The sequence below is a fragment of the Bombus huntii genome, chromosome 8 (assembly GCF_024542735.1).
Source record: "Bombus huntii isolate Logan2020A chromosome 8, iyBomHunt1.1, whole genome shotgun sequence".
Classification (NCBI taxonomy): domain Eukaryota; kingdom Metazoa; phylum Arthropoda; class Insecta; order Hymenoptera; family Apidae; genus Bombus; species Bombus huntii.
The window spans coordinates 11,898,789-11,921,529 of record NC_066245.1 but is presented as its reverse complement, the minus strand read 5'-3'; the positions used below and the strand labels follow the sequence as shown (position 1 = coordinate 11,921,529).

The 22,741-nt window shown below is 45.7% G+C and overlaps 1 protein-coding gene across 1 annotated transcript in view; it reads right to left on the bottom strand.

Annotated features, from left to right (window-relative positions):
- LOC126868970 (uncharacterized) overlaps positions 1 to 22,741 on the bottom strand; it is a 58,463-nt gene that overhangs the window by 14,263 nt on the left and 21,459 nt on the right. The window contains 2 exon segments of the mRNA XM_050625005.1: positions 1,126 to 1,429; positions 2,312 to 2,453. Coding sequence (XP_050480962.1) covers positions 1,126 to 1,429; positions 2,312 to 2,453 — 446 coding nt within the window.

Below are 22,741 nucleotides of genomic sequence, written 5' to 3'. Positions count from 1 at the left end.
TCGCCGCGCAAAGCGCTCGCGGCGCAAAGCAGAGGAGCCAGCCTGAAATTTTCCGCGAGATTAACATTTCTCGCGGTTCGTGGCCGCTGATAGTAATCGTAGGGCATCGTACACGAGCGTCGGTGCTCACGGTCTGATCCCGCAACACGGCACGGTAGAAAGCCGCGGAAGGATTTCGAGGTCGGTGGAGAGCCTGCTGGAATCTTGAATGCCCGAGACACCGAACGGTGAAAGAGGGAAAGAGAGAAAGGGAGTTCAGAGTTCTCGGCCGGCGAAATAGCTAGTCATTACGGCGCATGAATCGTCTCCGACGAGTGTTGGGTCGGTGGTAGCGGGTAGGAGGCGGAGGAGGTGTTGGGAGGACGGTTGGAACGAATTAGGGAGAGAAGAGAACGGGCTAGAATGAAATAGTGGAATTTATTGTGTTCTGGGTCAGCGTTGGTCCTCTAACCGCAACAAATGGTGTGCACGGCTAAGAATTATAATTGATAGGGATTATTTAAGAGGGGAGGAGCACGGGCTGGCCGTCTGTACGAGCGGGAAAACAGAGAGGGGGATCGAGGGTGGATCGTGTTCGCAGCGGAAGATGAAGGAATCGGCGTAGACCGTCTGTCGTTACGAGTAGTCCTTCCCTTTGTAACTGATTAGGGGATAATGAATTTATGACACGGCCCTTCTTCCAATCGTTTCATCCACGAGCGTGTACGAAGGGAGCTCGCACGCTCAAGCGAAACCGTGAAGCTTTTAAACGTGATTTACACGCGAAATGAAAAGGCGGCGTAGACGACGTATACAACGACTATAATTTCAGATTATGATAATCGGACCCCATTAGAATACCGGTCGTACACGCGAAACGCGTACCTTTCGGTAGGACAAAGGTTTTCGCACGTCGAAACGATTTCGGAATAGGAATATTTAAGGAATGCTCGTAAATGGGACCGAAGGTGAAAACGCTGGCAAATTCGATCGTTTCTTTAATGCATGTGCATCAAACGTCTTTAAAAATTTCGCGTCAATGCGAATAGAAAAGAATATCTTTTTCTGGTTAAACGAACGAATCGATATTAACAAGAAAATGGTGATATTTGTGTCGATGTTTACAATAAAACGAAGGATACTCACAATTGTTGCGCGATGTAGCCGAAGACGACGAGGTGTCAGCCTCGTTGCGGCAGCACACCTTGAAGACCACCTTCATGTTGTTACTGGTGCATCGTCCACCGATGCGTTTATGAAGGTCGTCCTTGGACGAAGTGCTGATGAAATAGTAATCGTGGCCTGGCAGGAACTCTAGGCCTTCAGGTTGCGGTGTGAACGGCCTGAAGGTGATCGTGAAGTACATGGTCTTATACGGGTTGTTGCAAACTGCTATCACCCGTGGATTTGGATTCGTTATCCGACATGTTTCGTATTCCTCTTTAGACACCTGTGAAACATACGATGCAGCTAATAAGTTCCCGGTACCAATCGATTCGTCGCGTTAGTTGTTTGTTACGTACGAGTCGAACGTCCTTGAACGTTCTCTTTATCGTTTTGTCGAGTCTATACAAACAAAGATTCTTTACAAAGATAAAGACAAAGACATTTCTTTGCCATTCTTTCTAACGACTAGCCGTGAAAAAAGCTAATTTTCGTTCGTTCACTAGTTCCTCGCTACCTAAACCACCCGCCCTCTCAAGATACGATTAGGGGGTAGAAAGTATCTATCGTCGAGTTCGAACGAGACAATACGAGAAGGGTAGGATAAGATGATTAGATCTCGGCGATGATTGGCGACGTTTGCGTTGCAGCTTTTGGAAACTGCGCTGGAATCTCCGATAAAGGCAAGAACAGGGACGAAAGATTTTCACGATGCTAGCAACGATTTGATTTATGAAACTCTGTAATTTTCGTCTCAAGAACAAACATCGTTATCGGTCTCGTATATACGAGTTTCTCTAATTCGGGAATAACGGCGACACGGTAGTTTGTCATGAATATTTTTAAAAGCGGGTGAAATAGAGTTGGAACAGCCCCTCGAGGGCAACGCGATGTCAAGAGTTGGCTACGAGGCGGAAGTCGTTCTTGGGGGTCCGATATGAGCGAGTTAACGAACGAGTTTCGAGTAGCAGCAGCTGTCTAAACAGCACGGAACGCCCTTTGACAATTTTTTATTTCGCATAATGGGTCGACAGACGTGTAACTCGATTTATCTGTTGATCCCACTATGGATGGCGAGACCGGGGTACACGCTCGGACTCGTGACAATCTTTCTACCAATGTCGAGGGCAAGATTCTTAGCATTACGATTCGATACGAAAGTACTTACGTTGTAAATAATATACTTCTCCGCGTCCTCGTCATACGTTCCTGGCTGGTACACAGGACATATTATGTTCACTTGATCGTACTCGAACGCCGCGTTGTTCTTGTTCACGTCTATTATGTGGTCTGTGTTGTCTATTCGAAATCTGTAACAGAAAACATTAATCATCGATATATATCTAATAATTCGACTCTCGTATCGCTGAATGAAATATAGGAAATCGTATACGCATAGTAAATAGGCGCAAACATTCATAGATACATACATACACGAATACAACGAGTAAAGAAGATCGAACGAAGTTGGAACAATAGTCGAGGGAATCATTTATATTTCCAACGCCTGGATCTCGACGCCGCTCAAAACGCATCAAGTAAAAAATTAATCGTCGGATATCATCGGCGCGATTAAACATATTAACAGTCACGTTTCACTCAGCGGTGTTTCTTTCGCCGCGGGTTATCCTGCCGTTGCGAGTCGAGTACAATAGAATTCTGACTGGGTTTCCGCGTATCGGAAACAAGGCTATCCGTGAAACGCTCGCGAAATTCCAACGCCCCCGGAGGGTCCTCGGAAGGAATACACGGTTGCCCAGGGTCCGTCCGTCGGTAGCCAGGTCAGTAAAGAAAGAAAAAAGAAACGTCGCGGACTCGCCCTCGTAGGCAGGCACCCAATGTCAGATAGGCAGGCGCCCATGGTGTCGGGACCTCACGTAAGTGTACACTGTACATACAGAGAGAGAGAGAGAGAGAGAGAGACAGAGTCTCTACACGAGCACGCACACACGCACGTGCTTGTTTGTATGTATAGAATCGCTTGTATTACGTAGCTGAGCTCGCTGGATACTTGGCGAGGATGGAACGAAAGGTCGGCGAATGAGTAGGAAGGAAAGTAAGGAAGAAGGAGAAGAACAGGCAGAAGAAAAGGAGGAAGAAGCAGAAGAAGAAGTAGAAGAAGAAGAAGAAGAAGAAGAAGGTGGAGAAGGTGGAGGACGGTTGCTATATAACCGGTTCTTTCCAACAGCACTCACACACGCCAAATACACGCGTCTCTCCTACTCCACGTTGCACGGTGTATAGTAAAGTTTCCTGCTGTTCACACCGCCCTATTTTGGGTCTACGAATCGCCGCGCGAACTATTTTCTTGCTTCTCGCGGACGTTCCACTTGTTCCGTCCTGTATTTATTTTCTTTGCTTCTACCACGCTTTACGTACGCGCCGTACGCTACCACGAGTATATTTGTTCTGTGTTACATAAATTAGGCGCGCGGGCGTATGCGATGCGCGCGTCCACGCGGGAATGTTAAGGCACAGACTGAAATACGGTTTTCCCTGTTTTCTCAGCGTCCAATCGGAGACGCGTCGTTCCTTTCTTCGACGTTTCATTTAATTTTATCGCGATGCTCTCCGTCATACGACTCTGCCCTTGCTCCGTTAACGTTAGACTATCCCAGCGTTATCAGGTTGTACGCGCGTACACGACGCATTTCGTGGGACCGTTATCGATGTTAAATTCGCGAATACCCTTCCTTTTTCGTAAAACGCCTCTTGTTATTCCTCTTGTATTTCGCCTGTCGTCTTTGAAATTCTAATTACAGGCTATCTTTGACGAAAACCTTAAAAACTTTGAATTCCTTTTGTCTAGACGGCTTCTGCTCGTAATTAGACCTCTAGTTAACAGAGTCTAACTTAAAAGCATGCTATTTAAAGTCTTAATAGCTGCAGTTCTAAACTCTAAAAAGTTCTATACGTCTAGAAATGTCCAACACCTGCAGATCCACTACCCTTTATCTCTAAGACTTGCCGCTCGAGTTGAACTCTATTTACCCTTTCAAGTATACACATACGGTACTCTGGCAACACGTGTGTCTCGTATGCAAAGGCTGAGAGCGTCTAAAGTCTAAAGAGAAGCCTCGTCCGAGATGTACCCGTCGGCCGTACGCGAAGTCCGTGAAGCTCTCCGTGGCGGTAAAACGCGGGCGTCGAAAACGCGTCCCGACGTTTCGGAGCATTAACGGACAATCTCGTAAGTGGGCGTGTAAGGGCTCGAAAATTGGAAGGTAGGCCGGGCCTCGACCAAATTAACGTTTGGCGATAATATCCGCTCTCTCTTGGTGCCCCCATGTCGGTTCGTCGGCTCGGTACCCACCCTAAGCGCGCAACCAAACGCCAACAACCTCGGGAATCGAGGCACGCGCGCACACAACCATAGACGAAACCCATAGAAAGAAAAAAAGGAGAGAGAGAGAGAGAGAGAGCGAGAGCGACCGTTGCACGATGGCAATTCGTGTGCGTTACGCGTGGGTGTATAGAACATTTCAGTCGCTGGCTGGCCATTCACGAATTTATTAGACACCGTATACGTACGATCGTGGCCCGAATTACTCGCGATAAAAGCACGGCGTGGCTCCTTTTGGTACTTTGGACCGGGCAGCTCGGTTTCCTCACGAAGGTTGATGTACCATGGCCGTCATGTTCCCCGGTCGTCGACGCGTTAATGGCCGCGATGCGCGGTGAATTGTGATGTATAAATTTACCGGGGCATTCGTTTTGAAGGGGGGAAAAAAAGATTCGCTTTGTATCTACCTTTTATTTCGCGTTCCAACTGTTCCAGTGAACGAGCTGAGATAAGAAGAATACGGTGGGAAGGAGAGAAATTTAAATAACCGAGATCTGTCTGAAATTTGTCCGTGACGGTAATTTGCTCACCTATCTGCATCGTCGGAGATTTTCTAATTCTTGTAAAAGATCTCTTTTTTTTTTTTGCGCGCGCGCGAACGTTGATTTCGAATTTTTCATCTTTCATTTCATTTAGGCATAATAAGATACATATTCAACGGTATAATGAGATATCGCGTGAAACTTAAAAGTTGTTACTCGATTGTTCGTTTGGAACGAGACATCGATAGCTTGTCCGGTGATTCTATGCGAGAATCAGGTCCCCTGAGAACGATTAACAAACTTCGTTTCTTGTAAAAACTTGTTGCTCCACGTCGAACGGTGTATGTTAATTACGACATGCAACACGCGTCGCTCTCTGGTCTATTTGTTATTTTAATCCTGGTACGAATTATATCCGATGAAAGGCTGTTATTGCATGTTACGGTACTTAGAACGTGATCCTTTTAAAGTCGAGGACGAACATCTTGCTACTCTTGCTGGTACAGCGAGCATAAAGGCGGTCTTGTATTATGATCGTCGACGATGTTATTGGTAGCCTCGATGTGTGATTTAAAGGTTTCCTCGGCGGGAATGGTGTCATTTGCATATACCTACGTATTCGTAGGATCTTCGAGGACCCTTGCATTAATGCGATACGTTGCTTTCGTTCTTGACAGTTCTTTTCTGGCCTTAGGTAAATAGTCGGTATGAATATGTATGGGGTGTCTTCGATGACCCCTCCGAACCTAAAAACCTATACGGTTGCGAATATCGCAGGTTTGCTTAGAAACACATTTTGCTTTTACTCGATACAGACGATAACGCTATTTAATCATCGTTATCGTTGCTCTTCTTTTTTACGAATTTTTTCGAACGCTGATATCGGTATTTCTTTATGTACATTGAAAGATCGAACCGTTCATAAACCATGTTGAAGATAGATAGAGAAAACTGATAGTATAAGAAATATTATTTTTAGAATTTATCTTTGGAACACACGATACTTTATGTTATTCTCTTGTGCTAAAAAAAAAAAAATCGAGGAAGTAAGATATCCATTTTCTGAGAAACTTAACGCGCATTATATCTAGGTAAAGATGAAAAACCTACAAAATGTCGTAATCGAATTTCGTAACATTTTACATGAACAAAAATGGCGCTTAAAATTTTTGCATCTTCTCAATTTTTGCCCACCTCGATCGTCGATTTACTCCGTTCACATTCCTAATTTCCGTCGATCGTATAAACACGTGTATCGCGGATATCCTATTAGCAGTCTAGTGGACCGTGTTGCTGCTAATTGCATTGTCGACTAAACACCTGTAAAATCCGCGAATTTCAGCGAAATTATTCGAGGGCCAATAACTGTTCGGCATATCCTACCCCGAAAACCGTCTTCATTAATTTCCACTACTGTCTGCTCGACACCAATCAACTAGCGAATAAAACGTGCGCGCAAGGGTCCTCGCCTAATTGGAACAGCGAAAAAGTGGGCGTGTACCGATCAAGGACCTCCATCGTTTCGGGACCTCTGGAAATTCTCGTCGATCGTTCAGCCAGACCAATTTTATACGTCACCCTTTCCTTTCCCAACTTCGTGTCCCAATCGACACGGTTCATTGGTCGGCGAACATATCCGTGTCTAACTTTTTTCTCGTTTCTCGACGAACGTTGGATCAAGCTCTATCGACACCTTCCCTCTTTCCAGCCATAGGAGAAGAAAATTAGCCACGATGCCTAAGAGTTATTCCAACCACGTGAATTATGCGAGATTCTTATCGACGTAATTACCGGCGTTCTTCGAGGAATCTAGGAATCTTGGAGCGTCGAGGAAGCAACGGAAACCGCGGGAATTCGCGTCAGCGTGTAAACGACACGCTCTTCTCGCCAACGAATCCTTTAATCGTCGATCCTTGACCCGCGTTTCATCACGTTAGGAGAGGGGAGATCCACGCGTGCATGGTATTATCCTAGCGAGGTGAACACCAAGCAAGGAACGTTTCGCAAACCGTTCAACGTCGTCGCGTCGTCCCGTGGAAGACGGGACAAAGAGTCGGTGAGAAACGTCGAGGAAACTATACCCACGTGTGTTAGAATGTGTGCGCTAGAGAGGAGGAAGGAAAAGCTGGAAACGTATGACAGGGATAGTGCAAGCTTGGAAGAAATGGGGTGCGAGTGAGAAAGGACAATTGGAAGAGAAAAGCGAGAGAGCGTGAGATAGAGAAGAAACGAATAGAGAAGAGCAGGCTTATGCGCTAACTATAAGTGGGATATTCTGGCAGGAATATCAAAGCTGCGACTGCATCAAAGAGGGCGCACAGAGGGAGTAGGAAAGGGGAAAAGAGAGAGAGAGAGAGAGAAAGAGAACTGGAAGAAAGCAAAACGACTATGAGGAAGCATTCTTGGACGTTACCGGCTTTGGGGCCATCGTTCGACTCTTTCATTCATCATGTTCATTCCTTAGACAAGCATTGTACCCGTATAATGCATATTTTTCCCTCTTCTTTCTATTTCGTCACCGACTCGACGCTCGTGGTTCTAACGTCTGCGTGAATTAGTATTGAAAATTGACGGCGTGACTGAGAGACGTCAGGAATTATTTGAAAAAGTCGAAGCTTCGAACGATTCCTGATTTTTTGATTGGTCTCTTTTTTTCTTTCTCTTTCCTTATTCTCGGACAGATAGAATATCTTCGATCTTGTTTGTTTCGTGATAACTCAGAGTATTGATCCAAGCATCGTCTGCCGATATCGAAAATATCGAACATTTTAAATTTTTTTAATTATCACAATACGTGATAACCCAATGTTCAAATCTTAAAAAATCCAGTGATTACTTTTGATAGAGTCGATCGAAACGGTAACATTGAATAACCTTGGAACGTAGAGGAAACATCAATCGCGTTCGGGGCAAAGGTGTAACGTATCGGTTCTCTCGTTTGCACCTGCTTGTCTCCGCGACATCAAATACGCTCCATAATTGGTTCCCCTCGGCTGATCTTATTTTTACATCGTGCACACACTAAGCCTTTGTTCTTCCGGAGCTGGCAACCGCAGCCAGTTCTTCAGCGTTGAAAATCGACGTAAAACAGCCGCGAGACTGTGGACCGAGTTTATTGTCGTCGTTTTTATGGGCGTAGATTTAACGAGTCCGAATGAACGCGAACCGTCCTCTACCAAGTTGATTTCCTCGATTCAGGCCATTGCTACACCGAAATCATCGTTTTATGCCTTGTAAGGCGTAACTATTTCCTCGAAGATTTCAAGAAGCTCTCGTAAATCAGCCCGAATTTAATCGTTGCCCTAAACGAATTCTTCTCTCCAACTGTGTTTTATAAAGACCGAGAGCCAACGATTTCGGACGGAATCCAACTCAATTCTAATACGGAAAGTTACATCTCGTAAAAATAGTATTCGAGCCTTTAAAGATGAGGCTACCTACCACTTTTTATAAATTAGGAATAACAAAACCAATCAATGATCGAAAAAGTACTCGATGATCGAAGAATACTTTGATCAAATAATATATTTCAAGGAAAACAGTAGCTTTATTTGTAGTTTCATTTGAAGAAAAAATATTTTACGACGTTTCATATGCATCGACGTAACAATTCACGTCAACGCAACTCGTCGGCGGTAGAAATATAAAGACGGTAGCTGCGTGCACTGGATTTCCGTCGATCTATTTCTATCTCATAGGGGTCAGAAGCATTTTTGCCGAAACGTGGCCTGGTTCTTTAGCGGGGGGCCCCTTGAACTTTTAAATAATTTATAAAAGAGCACCGCTTGCATTCCCGCGGCTTTCCCTACCGTAACGAATTCCACGGTCTCGTGCCGTATTTATAATAACTTCCTGCAAGATGGTCCAGTATACAGCGCAGTCGGTCCATTTAATGCACGACATTAATGCGTTATGTAAAAGCAGTGCGGGTGATTCTCTTGTCGACGTCGCTGGGTAAGACCAGTCGTCGTGGTTGTCTTCGTCATCGTCTTCGTCGTCGTCGTCTGCGTCGTCGGCGGCGGCGTCTTTTCGTCTCTCCGTGCCATTAGAACGTGCCGGCGTTATTATTAGTTAACTTCAAATATTTATCGTATTCTTCCACCGACCATCCGCCCCCTCCTACCCATGAATTTTTCTCGTCTTCGATCTATTTTCGTATCCTGCGGATAATTCGAATCGTTTCCTGTTATCGTACTTTCTACGGTTCCTGAATTTTACATATCTTTTGTCCTGTATCTTCTTATCATCGTGGACAATTTTTTACGAATTCGTTCAGAAATTCTAGCTCAATAGACGCCACTCACGCAGCTAAAAATCGTATACAAAATTATTTGATAGCTGTTGATCGAGCGATAAGAGCGATCGCCGCAACTTTTTTCTTAACGGTGCCGATAATCTATCGGATTTACGAGCGCGGGAAAAGATAGGGGAAGAAACGATTCGCGTGAAAACAGAACAGGGAAGAAGACGAAACGAAAGTTAACGAGGCGCCTGGTAATTCTTCCTTCCCTCGGGGCAAAATTTTGTCCCGGCGCGAGCTCGCCCGTTAAAGAGCTCAACGATTGCGAATACGGAACCTGTTAGCGTTGATAATTTCACGGGATTCCGTCGTGACTGTTCTCATCGAGTCGCAGTTAATCGGTTGTTTCGTCGACGACTTTTATACGATCGATCGATTCACTCTGATTTTGAGAGAATTGTGAATATTTAAAGATACACGAAATCGTGACGTGTCGATTTTCGAAGAGAAAACGACGAATCGTCCTCTGTTTTTTTTTTTTTCTTAAAGACACGACCGAAACCGTGAGGTTTGCGGTCGAAGCGTGCGGTTTACATTTACCGGGTCGATCGAATTTGCCGTCTATTTTCAATTGCGGTCGATTTCTGACACTGAAAATTGACAGGCATCTTCGCTATGTACAATTACGATTTATGATTACGTAGGTATCTTGTTTTCTTTTTCTTTTTTTTATTTTGATCGATGCATTGGAAATATGGTAAGTGTTTAAAGTAGATTCGATCGGCCGGATTGTATTTCGATCACTTGTCACGAGGTTCAAAGGAGCGGTAGTTTAAAAGTTAAAAAGCCCGCTTAAAATACAGCTCCATCAAACGGGTGGTCGTTAAAAAATCGGCGCTGTTTCGCGAAGATAAATCTCCGAGAGAAAATATAGCGCGTGCTTTATGAATGTAAAGGAGGGGAGGACAAAGTGATTATCGTCGACGAGAGCATTTAGGAAATTTACAACGTTCGAAGACATCAGCGACGATTCTCCGTTCTTTCCAATATCAACTGTATTTCTTTTATTTTTTTTTTTTTTTTTTTTTTACGAAAAAGCCTCCTAACCGATCGAAATAACCGACACACGATCAAAAGAAAAAGATACATTACCTACGCCAAAGGAAAAAATTTCGACATCTACGGCACGATCTTTTGTCCCTGGAGCGCTCCAAATTAAATTACCACGTGTTATTCGAGATCGCAGACAATTCGAGGACGTTCGAGGACACGGGGTGAGGAAAAATCGACGAATTGGCGATTCTATTCGAGGTGGAAACTCGCTCGGGGTCAACACAGTCGATCGGTGGCGTACGAAACAGACAACACAGGATTCTGGTTTGCTGGCGTAGCGTGTGGCTTCTAACCGAAAGTTCATCGATCCACGCGTACCGCGACGTTGCGTCCTATTAAAAGCCGTGCACGGTGTACAAACGTTCTCGCCGTTCCACCTCCCTCGCGAGGCGTGGAATGGAGGCACTAAAGTGGCTAGACGGAGTGTCAGAGCCGGCCGAAGATCAGAGGGCCGCCGTTGAAAGAAATAGTCCGCCGGGGACATTATACCGCAGCCACGTCCGCGCACGTGTTTTCGGGGTTCCGTCTCGTAGCGTCGATTTATCAACCGCGTCGAAAGCCGCAACACGATCTTCTTCTCCCGTGGTCTGGCCGAATTTCCTTCAAACAGGTGACGATGCTTTTTTCTTTTACGTATCGTGTTCGTTTAATACGAATTTATCGGAGGACGGTGTTGCTCGACGATTTATAGGTAGAGGAGAGGCTTTGAGTTTGGAGATCGGATGTAATCGTGTTTGCTTCGAGTCGAGAATATGGAATTTGGAAATTTGGGTAGTGCGGTATTTGAGTGGGTAGAGGATATTTGTCGTAATTACGTCTTGTTCTCTTCTTCGTCTCTGTTTATTCGTTTTTAAGTAGGTGTCGTTACGGATGATTGTAATATTTGAAAAAAATTAGTTAGCGTGGTATTATATCATTCAATGAGCAAATTACGGATATTGGTAAGTTCTTGTTGTGCAATGTCGAGTCGTTACACTCGTGGTAAGAGATTAGTTTAGATTTCATTTCAACGGCAGGTTGTATACGCGTCAATTTTATTTAGAATTATCGCCAACTAATTACTAACGAGTATCAATGACGAATAAAATTTCGATGCGATGTGATTTGTACAGTAGCGTAGAGTTGCCACAAGGATTACGTATATCTATAAAAATATTCCAGATACCTTTAAAAAATCGTACATTTTAATTATGTTTTGCAAACTAAAGCCTATCCTGTTTGTTACGCCACGAGGCTTACCACAGGCTGTATTTTCTAACCGTCGCTCGCGGTTCTACAGTGTGGCAGGCAGACCGTCTTATCTGCTCGCCGGATCATATACAATGTATCGACGAAAGCATAGTTGTCGCCAAGCAGCGAGCTCTAGAAACGTCGATTTTTGACCGTTACGTTTTTCACACAAGAAGAGGCATACGTGATGATAGGCGCGAGCGGTGGCGTGACCCGAGCATAGTGGGTGTCGTCTTCCAAATGAGACAAAGGAATAATCGAAGGGCGATCAGTTCCTTCCGACGAGTCAAGCGTGACACTTTGACAAATCTTACGAGCAAACGAATTTATCTAGAGATATCGTAAAGTCGAGTCAAAGTTCTGTAACATACTCATCGTATTATTGTAAAATATATTATTCTATGTTAACCTGTTAATGCAGTGTTACATTCATTAAACCACCTCTGTTATCTTAACCGAAACAGGGGAACGACTATTTCGCGGCGTCGATTGACATAATCGTAGCGAGAATTTACGCCTCTCGTTGACGCGTTTTTCCTAGCGACCGCGTCTCTCCGCGAACGGTCGTAATACTGTTTATCTAAAAATATCATCGAACCAATCTTAGAATAACTATTAATTAAATAAAATAAAATTCTTATTAAATAAAATAATGGAAACTGAGAGACGTTAAGACCGAAACATTTTCGCTATTCTCGTTTAGGAGCCGTACAAAGTAACCTTCGAGTATAAAAATGTGGAAACAGGCTATGATTTGCCTATTAGTCTGGTTTGTGTACAAATACGGAGTAACATCGTGAGTTAAACCATGGCCGAGTCTCGATACGATTCAGATTGTCCCAGAGCTCGTGTAATTTATGTGCAACGGCATGCCACTCCTTTGTAATTGGACTAACGGCGTAAGTAGAGGAGTGTCTGTCCCGATCGGAGATCAAATGCTCGTCGTTGAAAGAAAATAGTAGTCGGTCGGAGTCGAGTCTGAAACCACGTGGTTCAGGCATCCCGACGGCGACGACGACGACGACGTGCTTCTCGGAGTTCCGTGCTGGCTGGCTGGCTGACTGGCTGGCTGGCTGGCTGGCTGGCTGGCTGGCTGGCGGGCCAGAGATTTATCAGTCTCGGCGTTTCGAATGTGTCGAAAGCGACCGCAGTTTTCACCCTTTGAACCTTCGAGTTGCAGCCAACTCGGTTAATGCGGCGGAGAAGGTACGCGCGTTGCCGATGCGGAGACGTAGGACGTAGGTAATAGAGCCGTGTGTATCGCCGACTCGTTAATTAATTTTAACTACCAATTAGCGTTCGTAAGCCGCTTCACCTTTGGTTACCATTAGTTCCCGAATATTTTTCTCCTCGAGGAACGAACCACCGGGATAGCCTATAAACGTCGTCGTTTAGTCAAATTCTTTCTCGAGGAATTTGTGTTTCTTGAAAAAATCCGCTCGAACATGAGAAACCTCGTGTGACGTGAACAGCTTTAACCCTTTCACCACGAACGTAATAATCATTTTTACTTCTATATATAAAACAGTTAACTCTCTGTGGCAAACTATCCATTTACGTCGTTTGAAAAGCCTTAAAAATTGTCCGATACTTGAAGTTTGTATCACATCGGTTGAAAAAATATATATACATGTATACAAGTAGGAGTACGAAGATACGAAAATCAGGTTTTAAATCGAATATCTCAAAGGTTAGAAAATTCGATTCGAAGAAATGCACGAGTGTTAATGACCCAGGTTGCTTATGAACGTTTAAACATGCATATATATCTTTAATTAACGCAAATCCCTTTCATCCGTATACCAGAAATACCCTTAGCCTCGAAAACTACCGTAGCGAAAGGATTAACACAAAGTATTAATTACCATGATTGAAAATTTAGCGACCGATCGCGACCAACAGTATTTAGCGAAATTCTTCTCCGAGTAATTTTTGTTTGTTTCTTCTGGTCGAACGTTGTAATCGTCGTGAAAGCAACGAGAGATCGAGCGACCCTCCGTGACATTTAACGACGATTTAATTTTACGATCGCCAACTTTATGGCGATCTCGAGCGTCGATTAGACGGAGCCACTCTTCGGTCAAGTACCGTTCGGTATATTAGCACTCGAGTTTGGGAAGAAAACGTAGAGCTTGCGGCCTGACCTTGCTACGTTATAGCTTCTTCAGTTTTATAGCTGATACCAGCTTCGGTGTACGAGGGAGCCGATGAAAGGTTTACGATTATGGAAATGTTTGTTCCTACGACGGGGAAACGCAACGTCGGGATCAGTTTTCGAACAGTCCGCAGCCATACGGTGTTATGGCACGCCGGATACTTTGTTTCGATATCTTTCCAGGTAGCGGCGCCTACTTGGAAAATATTCTTATACCCATATAATCTCCGCGTGCTCATTTTTTTTACCGAGCTTCCGAGAACGCGTAAACATTCGATCGAATAGAAGAGAATGAAATAAAGATAGAGGAACCCATATTTTACATAGTGGAATACAATATTTTAATTTTATCTTCTAGAGCTTAGATCATTAAACTTTAACACCTTTCATTATGATACTTCGACCATCGTACCTCCTATGAGGTGAAAATAACGAAAGTAACTACTACTTACGTGTAAGTACATATAACCATATTACTAAGGTACGGAGAGAAAGCAGAATAACATCGATAACAATCGAACGATTTAGAAGGCACATTGTTTATGCGCACAAATTGAGAAGGAAGGGGAAGTGTGCCGATGCCACCTTGGAATTTACTATTTACATCGTTCGCTCATAAGCACAGAAGCTTATGAGCTAAACGACGAACTCTGTCGTGGTTAATGGGTCGATGATATAGGAAATTCAACAGAGTCGCGAGAATTGTCGTGTATTCTGATAGAGAAATTAAGAATTAAGAAAAGAAGGTTGAACGGCCATTTGTCGTTTAACAATATACCAATCGTGTACCCAAGCAATGAAACGGAGAATCTTCCAAACAATAGACCCGATTGTCTTCAACGTAGTCAGAAAGATAGCAAAACGAAGCTCCGTAATACCTCGAACGCAAGTCCGGTACACATCTTCTCCGCCCTGTTATTGCTTCGGAGTTATCCGAACAAAATAATCGAGCAATAGCAAACCGGCATCGATCAAACGCGTTATCTCGTAGACACGATTCCACGATGCTTGTTATTAATCTGTCCCTCGGCGGTTTGATCGCGAGGTTCGGCGCGCGTCCGTTTAGAGGATTTCCTTGACAGAGACAGACCGGCTGCGCGGTATTTGCACCTTCGACGAAGATCCGCATTGCGCATTGAGACATTTCTGTCCGGCCGATATGGAAGATAACCCGTGTCCCGGTGCACGTTCGGGGTCAGGGCCCCGTTCCTGGGTCAGATCCACGGCCTGGCCATCGTGTTGATATCCCCGAGATAGCTCCCATTGTTTATGGACATTGTCGTGCACAGGTACGCGGGCCCAACGACAGTTCGGGGTCACTTCCTAGTGCCGTGACGTTTCACACCAGCGTGACACATCGCCGGAGATTCTCGGCATACGGTCACGAATTCGCGTGACTCGCGGAAAATCACCATCCCGACTCTTTCTAGCCGTTCGTCCCTTCCTCCGAGCTGTTTCGAACAACGACACGTCCTTCCAGAGTCTTCTTCGTTCGCTCGGCGTCGCGTCGGTGAGAGATGTATATAGCGTATATCGCGGCTCTGCCGCTTCGTCTGGGAAAACGGGGCGTGTAACCAGCCTCTGATCTCTCTGGTCGCTGATTTGCGCCACGTCAGACGCGCCATGTGTGTATACACTTTGGCTCTCCGACTTTTTGCGACGTTTACAATTGCGGCGTTACGGATTGTAGGGTTATCCGTGGATTACCGAGAAGAGAATAGAACGTGTTGCGAGATATAAAAGGTTAACGAGTTTTCCTTTCAACGTGAAATGAAACTTGGAGGAAACCAATTGTAGCCAAACGTATATCTCAATTTCGCAAGAATCACATTGAGCCAGTGTTTGCAAACACGACGCGAGCAGAGCAGGCACCGGTAGTTTCAACGTTCACGAAATTTCAAAACGGTCCAATCGTCGCTATTCGTTCTCGTCGATTGCCTGGTGATCCATGTTTCCACTTAACGCGATAACACTGGGCCGATCATTATCGAGATTTTCAGGCGCGTTAAGTCGGTTCGTGGCAACGGAGCATTCCCGTATCAGGGAATATTTACGATTCATGGGGTTTGCGTCAGTCTGCCGAGAGTCGATTTGCTGTTCGTAGCTGCGTTCCCCTTGCACGGTCTTGCCGACGTGTAAACAAACAGAATTGTATGCGAACGGCATATGTTGGAGCGGCTCGTACACGAATTCCTCGCGTTTGTCGTTTGACCGAGCATCGAATCAGGAAGTTGTCATTATCGTTTACTCTTCGACCGCGCCAGATCCTCTTCGCGGCAGATAACTTTTTCTTCGCGACTCTCTGTTTTTTTTTTTTTTCGTGTCTCATCCTCCTACTTCGTTCCGCCTCTTTATCATCTGCCTCGTATTGCCTCTCTGTCCTCCCTGTTCCGTTCTCTCTGTCAACAACTCAAGGATTTCTTCGACAAGTCCTCTGCACATACATCAAATCCCTTCTCCCGTTGCCCTGTGTGTCCTCGCCATTCGTTTCAAGGAAATAGACTCGTCATCCCTTTACGACGTGCTAAGCAGTCGAGTAAACACGAAGGCCTTAGTCCTCGTTGAGGCTCGGAGGATCTCTGGCCCAGGCGACGACTTTTACGTTTACTGCTTTCCGCACGTGACTTTCCTGGCGAAATCGTGTTCGCGAGCTACAAGGTCCACTGGCTGATACCTGGACGCACCACATGCGGCGTCCTTTGGGACAAAGGGACTTCTGGGATAACTAGGATGCCTTCGGTAAGGACGAGAGGAAGGAGGGGCAGGGGCACTGTTTAGTTAGAGAACGCGGTAGAAGAAAATGTCCGTGCCAATACACGCGAGCGACAAGTGGCGTAAAAATCAACCTTGAGGAACCCTCTTTTCTTTTCGTTTCTCTTTTATTTCGTCTCTTCCTTTTTTCGACGCAAGCACAGACACTCGAGGCAAACGGATGTGAATAGCTAGGCCTGCGGCCGTCGGGTTCAGGGCGGAGTTACCTTCGTGTATGAATCCCGTCGTTACAGAAGACCAACGGTGCAGGGATTCCGTGCGCGCATTGGTATTCGTCTTTGTTCGAACGACGATGACGCGCATTTATCTCGAGCTCTAGGAAACCTTCGACGAGCCACCGACTAAACGAAACGGACGAAAAAGAGCTTAAAGTCGCGTGAAACGGAAAATCTGTCCGCAAGTGTAAATGGAGGATTTAATCGTGTCGAACGTTATGCTCCATCTTATGGAAAGCTTCGAAGTCGATAAAGTTCATCCGAACGACCCTCTAACTCGTTTTCATCCGCGCTTTTATCCTCGATATATGCATCGTTGAGTCGGAGACTCGTGTCGTTGAATCACGATAGGGTGCACTCGCGATGTACGCGGTTTCTTGTACGCGTCGTCTCTTTCAGTTTGGAGCGTGTTTCACAATTTGTTCCTTCCCTGTCGTAGTCAGTGGTCCCCTCGCGTGTTTCCTGTAACATTTTCCCTTGCGCAACACCACGGAATGGCATCAGCGCGCGACTTTCACCCGGTCCCTCGTGCCGGCTGCTGCTGGTAGTACGGAGCCATAAAAGTAAATCGGTGGAACTCTCGAAGGCCCAAGGGCGGAGTAACCTCGGCATAAATCCTGATGTTCTAGACAAATGGGGCCTAACGGTGCGTATATACTTCGGGAGATTCTGCGCGCTTGCACGAGCCACCGCCATCGTATCGTCTCGCTTCGCTTTTGTCCCGACACGCCAAGAGCATCGGCTTCTTTTGCTCTTTGGTTTCAAGGACCCGCGTAGAAGAAGAAGAAGAAGAAGAAGAAGGTTACGTATACCTGACGAGAATTAGACGAGGAAGAAGTAGAGAACGATGCTCTATGTTGACCCGGAGATATTCGACGAGGATACCTGACGTCTTTTCGTGTCTTTTATCTTGCACGATTTTCTTGTTGGCTCCCCCCCCCCCCCCCCCTCCCCTTTCCCCTATTTTTCTCTTTTCTTCTCTTTCTTTCGACCATCCTGTCGAGTTTTCAACAAATAATAGACTACTTGATTGTGAATATCCTCGATTAGGGTGTTAGGATGGAGAAAATGCGACCGAGAGGGTCGTCATAGTCCATGGCTGATCTGGATCGACACACCGGGAAAGGTTCTCCATTGTGAACCAGATACCAGAGGCAGCAAGGGATAAAAAAGAATTATTGCGGACAGAAGTGCAGCGTTTTGTTTGCTCGGCATTGTCGCCGTGGGTTAATAGTTGGCAGGGTATTTTGTCGTTTGGAGATTCTTTTGGTGGAGTGCTTTCCAGTCGAGTACTTTTTCGGAGCTGGCTGGGCTCCGCGTAACAGTTTAATGTCTATGAATGGGGGATTAGAGACGGTAATGATCACCGAGGATCGTTTTAGAGTTTGTAAGCTTATGCTCCAAAACAAGTTTAGAGCCGCGGTCGCAGCACGTACGAACTTTGAACGAGGATTTTTGTGTATACAGCTCGTTTACATAGCTCCTTTTGCTCGCAAATCCCGACCTCTGATAATTTCATTTCATTCTTCGTCTCTTTTTGTATATCCTTCGTTATTCTTTCTTTGAATTCACGTTGAATCGTACTATTAGCGGCGTAACAGGCATAAATTACACGCGTACATAAAAAAAAACGTGTCATGCGAACTTTACAAAAGTTTGTGAATAGAACAATACGCGTACTCGTTGGTAGATAAAAAGAAAGTATGCCACGCAATGGCAAACGTATTCGCAAAATTACACAACCGATTGATGGAATATCAGAGACAGAGAATTATGTAGCTGTTTAAAATAACTAAGTGACCGTGATATTCTGCTATTACTTGAAACGTTACCCGGCTCCTTATTGGAGCGACGTAGCGCAAATTCTAATCGTGACATGGTATCGCTGGAAAGGAAGCGAAGTCGTTCGGAGGTAAACTAATGAACAATGTCAGCTACGATCGAATCATCGATACTTTTCTAAATCCCGCGACCGGCCGCAGAGATTACCGATATAACACCGGGGGTCGTCCCGTTCGGACGACAAGGAGCCCCCATCGTTCGTCATTAGACGTCCAACTGTCTGTCGACAATACCATGGAGCCACGGTCACCGACGTCTAAGAACGTTCCACGGCATCGATCTTGCCGGTCTCGAAAATTCAAAGAATCCGATTCTCGTTTTCGGAGCTCCTAGCACAGGACACTCACGGGTCTCGCGAGTCTTTCTCGCCTCTTATTCTCTTCGCACACCTTCTTGCACACATCCAACTCCCACCCCTTGGCATTTTTCTTTTCTCTCGTCGATCGTCCTTCTTCCTCTCTCGCTGCCGTTCTCTCCTCCGCCTTTCGAGGATCGACCTACGGCTGTTCTTTTGGAAACCATATATTTTTCGTTTCACAGTTCGCGGCGCCGTTGAATGCCCTGCCTCCATTCAGACGAGGGTGCATCTCCGTAGCAGCCGCCAGGTATAAATTTTGGCGTCGGTTCGAAAGACCAGGGTAGGAGGCTAGTGAAACAGAGAGAGAGAAAGAGAGGGGGGGGGGGAGAGAGATAGAGAGAGAGAGAGAGAAGAAGAGTGGGGGTGGGCAGATGAAGGGAAAAAAGGGAAGAGAAAAAGAAAAGAGAGAAAAAAAGGGAAGGAGGAGGAGAAAGATCGGTCCCATGGTAATCGATTACCTCCCCCGTATCCCCAGAATCCCATATAGTGACCGGCCCCATGGCACGAAGATTGAACCTTCGATAGCCGATGCTCCACACTCTCTCTCGCTTTTCTCTCTCCCCCCTCCCCCTCCTCCTCTCCCCCTTCTCTGGATCGATCTCTGTCCACGGGCCCCCGTTACTCGTCTATTTTTCTCCAGCAAGATGCACGAACGCGTAATTTCCAACGGTCTGAGAAACGAGTTGCGCTAATTAAACGCGCACAGATTTGACACCTGCCGTACCTTACTTCGAGAGGAACGCGAGTCCTTCTGTTCTTCTTTTAAGGATTAACTCGGTGTTGTTGGTACTCGGGAAAATTTGTACGTCTCACGAATAGACACTGTCGTTCAGTGTCCGGCAAGATTCAGTATAATCCCGCTGATGGATGTGAACTTTTGTCCACCGTGTACTACCATTTTTACAGTTGTGTTGGGTTTATTAGAAGTGACTAATCAGATCTGCATTCTTCCACCAAAGGTACGTGTTAAACCTCTTAAACTCGTCGAGTTACCGCTTCGTTTATACACCGACTCACGATGAGTTAATCGGTACCCGGGTCATGCGTCGTAACGAGCGTAATTTGATATTGCCGCGACACGTTTCTACCGGGCCGTGTTTCTAAATTTTCGAACCGACATGATTGCACGACGCGCGTTCCGATAGCCCGAACCTGCTTCACGGACAAATTGTAAATGTTTAACGAACCCGATCCGCGTCGTTCATCGACAAAAGACAGGCCAATTTAACTTTATTGCAACACCTTTTATAAACATGGTGTTCGGTAATTACCACGACGAACGAACGAGCAAAGAGTTGGAAGGAAAGAGACGAATGGAAGGGTAGGACGAGGCCGAGAGAGCAAAGGGGACCTTCGCTTTTAATTCGGTGTCAGTTATGATTCAGTGTAGCTTGACGATGAACAGAGGAAGAGGGGACGGCGAACACGAGGAGGGAACATCGCTCGAGACTAACAAGCTTATCGTACATCGGCAGATTGTTCCTTCTCAGAAGCCAGTTATCCTTCGGCGTATTTGATAACGTTCGACGAGAAATATAGCATAAGCCCGCGCACAGCCGTGAGATTACGGATCCGAGATATATTCTTATCAAAGCAAAGGTAGAGCTGGCCAGATGCGCGATTTCCAGATCCTTTGCACCAGGTTCCTCTATCTCTCAACATTTTGCACTTGGCTCGACACTGGTCCAATCCTTTCTACATTTATAAACTGATCAAACTCGATAGAAATTCTTTCTTCTTAGCAGAACGTTTCGATCTGTCTATGTCAATTGTCTATGTTCCATGCGTTTGACTTACGTAGTCGCAGTCGTGAGTACATTCCGCTCGATTGTAATGCTTCTGACTATTTTGTATACTGTCGCTCTGAAAATCCGAATTCGAAATTTTAAGCTATTCGGTATCATCGATTTCACGCAGTTGTTTGGACACGGGATATACCGCAAAAGCCGCGGAAGAAAGCCTTAAGGTACACACTGGGATATTTCGAAACGCGTATCGCTGCCTTTTATTGAAAAGGGGCAGCAGAAGGCGACGCATAGAATCAAAACTTAAGATTCGAGAGAGAAAACACGAAGGAGAGAGTGAACGAGAGCGAGAGAGAGAGAGAGAGGGAAAGGATAGTTGGGTGCACAGGGTGCAGCTGCTTCTTTTTCTGGATTCTTGCATCTGCCTCTGCCTTCTTGCCCCTCTGCGTCGGTTCACCAGGTTGTGGTCATCCTCGTTTCGGGCCTCGCGGCGCATTACGTGGCACATTTTTTTCGTAGTACGCGTTACATATACTTTCTCTGGAAGACTCGCCCTTCCAAGGACCGGGACCCGATCTCCATTCTTGGCCTTACGTACGAAGAATACCCGGGACCCGCGTAATAACATCTTTCGCATTTCGGGATACGTGTAATATACGAAATATATTCATGAATATTTCGGCTGATCATACGGTGCGCGGGCATACTGTGCTCGCCTATATGTTTTAAGAAATTCAAAGGAAAAACGTCGCCGAAAGGAAAGTTTCTCTCTTTTTGAATGGACGGAGAGTGGACGGGGTTGGGACTGCGTGGACGATCCTGTTGGCGTTGCCTCAGGTCGGCGCAGTGCAACGATAACGAAAATTCCAGGATCAAGTGACTGACGGGGCAAAGAAAAAAAAATCGTTGCCGAGAGATTAGGGCTGATCGGAGATTAAAATGAAACGGGAAAGGGTGGGCAATGGAGTTATTGACTTGTTAATTTATTACCGTGTAGATGTATACAGGTTCGTTTTATACGATGTAAGCATAATTCCGGGGAGGAATAATTCCTTATGCAAAGCGTGCGATCTTAATTGCAAATACTCCAATGGAATCGGTACACTCACGACTCTGATTGAAATCGTTCTTGTCTATTTTTGCGAGACTACGTCCACATAAATATTATATTACGAAGTAGCTACGCTACAATACGCAAGATGAGATGATTCGATTCTACGATCGTATCTCCTGTTTCTATATTTAACCGTCGGAAGCTGTCACCGGTTTGACCAAGTTATATAACATGGTGGTACAAAAAAGTAAGAGGGCGAAATTTCACTTCCGAATATATACCAGTTCAAAGGACCCGGCTTACCAATCTTGCCCCCTGTCCCACCCTAACGCGTAAAAACTCCCTACAATCTCCCTGATACGCCTTCGAAATCGAACTAATCACCGACAACCCCTCGTGACTTCTTTCATCGGACGAACCGGCCAAAACTCATTATCGAAGTTTCCTCTCAATCGACGCGGTTCGTTCCTGCTTTTTCTTCGGATAGTCACCCAACTGTTACAAGAACGAGACATTCTTTTCTCAAGAGGATTGCGTTTCAACGTTTCAACGTTTCGACGCATGCTGTTTACACTGTGCTGGAGAGCACTTTGTATCGGTGCGTGCGAATCGTGCGCACCATAAGACGGTCGAAAGTCGACGAAAAGCAAGAGGAACCCGAAACTTTCGATTCGTGCATTGTAGAAGAGGAGGGGCACTGCGTTTAACCTCCATTGAATGGCGCAGCGCGCAAATCCCCCGTCGCCGGAGTTCCATTCAGAAAATGCGGACATAAGTCGCTCAGCAAGCACTTCAGCTGCACGAAAATCTTGGGACGGTAGTAAACACGCACCCGGCCGATCTTCTTTATCTCCGTTGTGCCCCAGGGTATACATGGACGAGGAAGTTCCGCGAGAAAGACCCGGACGAGAGGATGACAAACGTGACACTCGAAAACCAGTTTTCGAGGACGCGTGAAAGTCGGCGTGCCTCGCCATGGAGGAAAAAGGATTTTTACCACTTCCGCCGTGTACGTACGCGTTCCGGTGCTTTCTGACCGTCTCGACCTT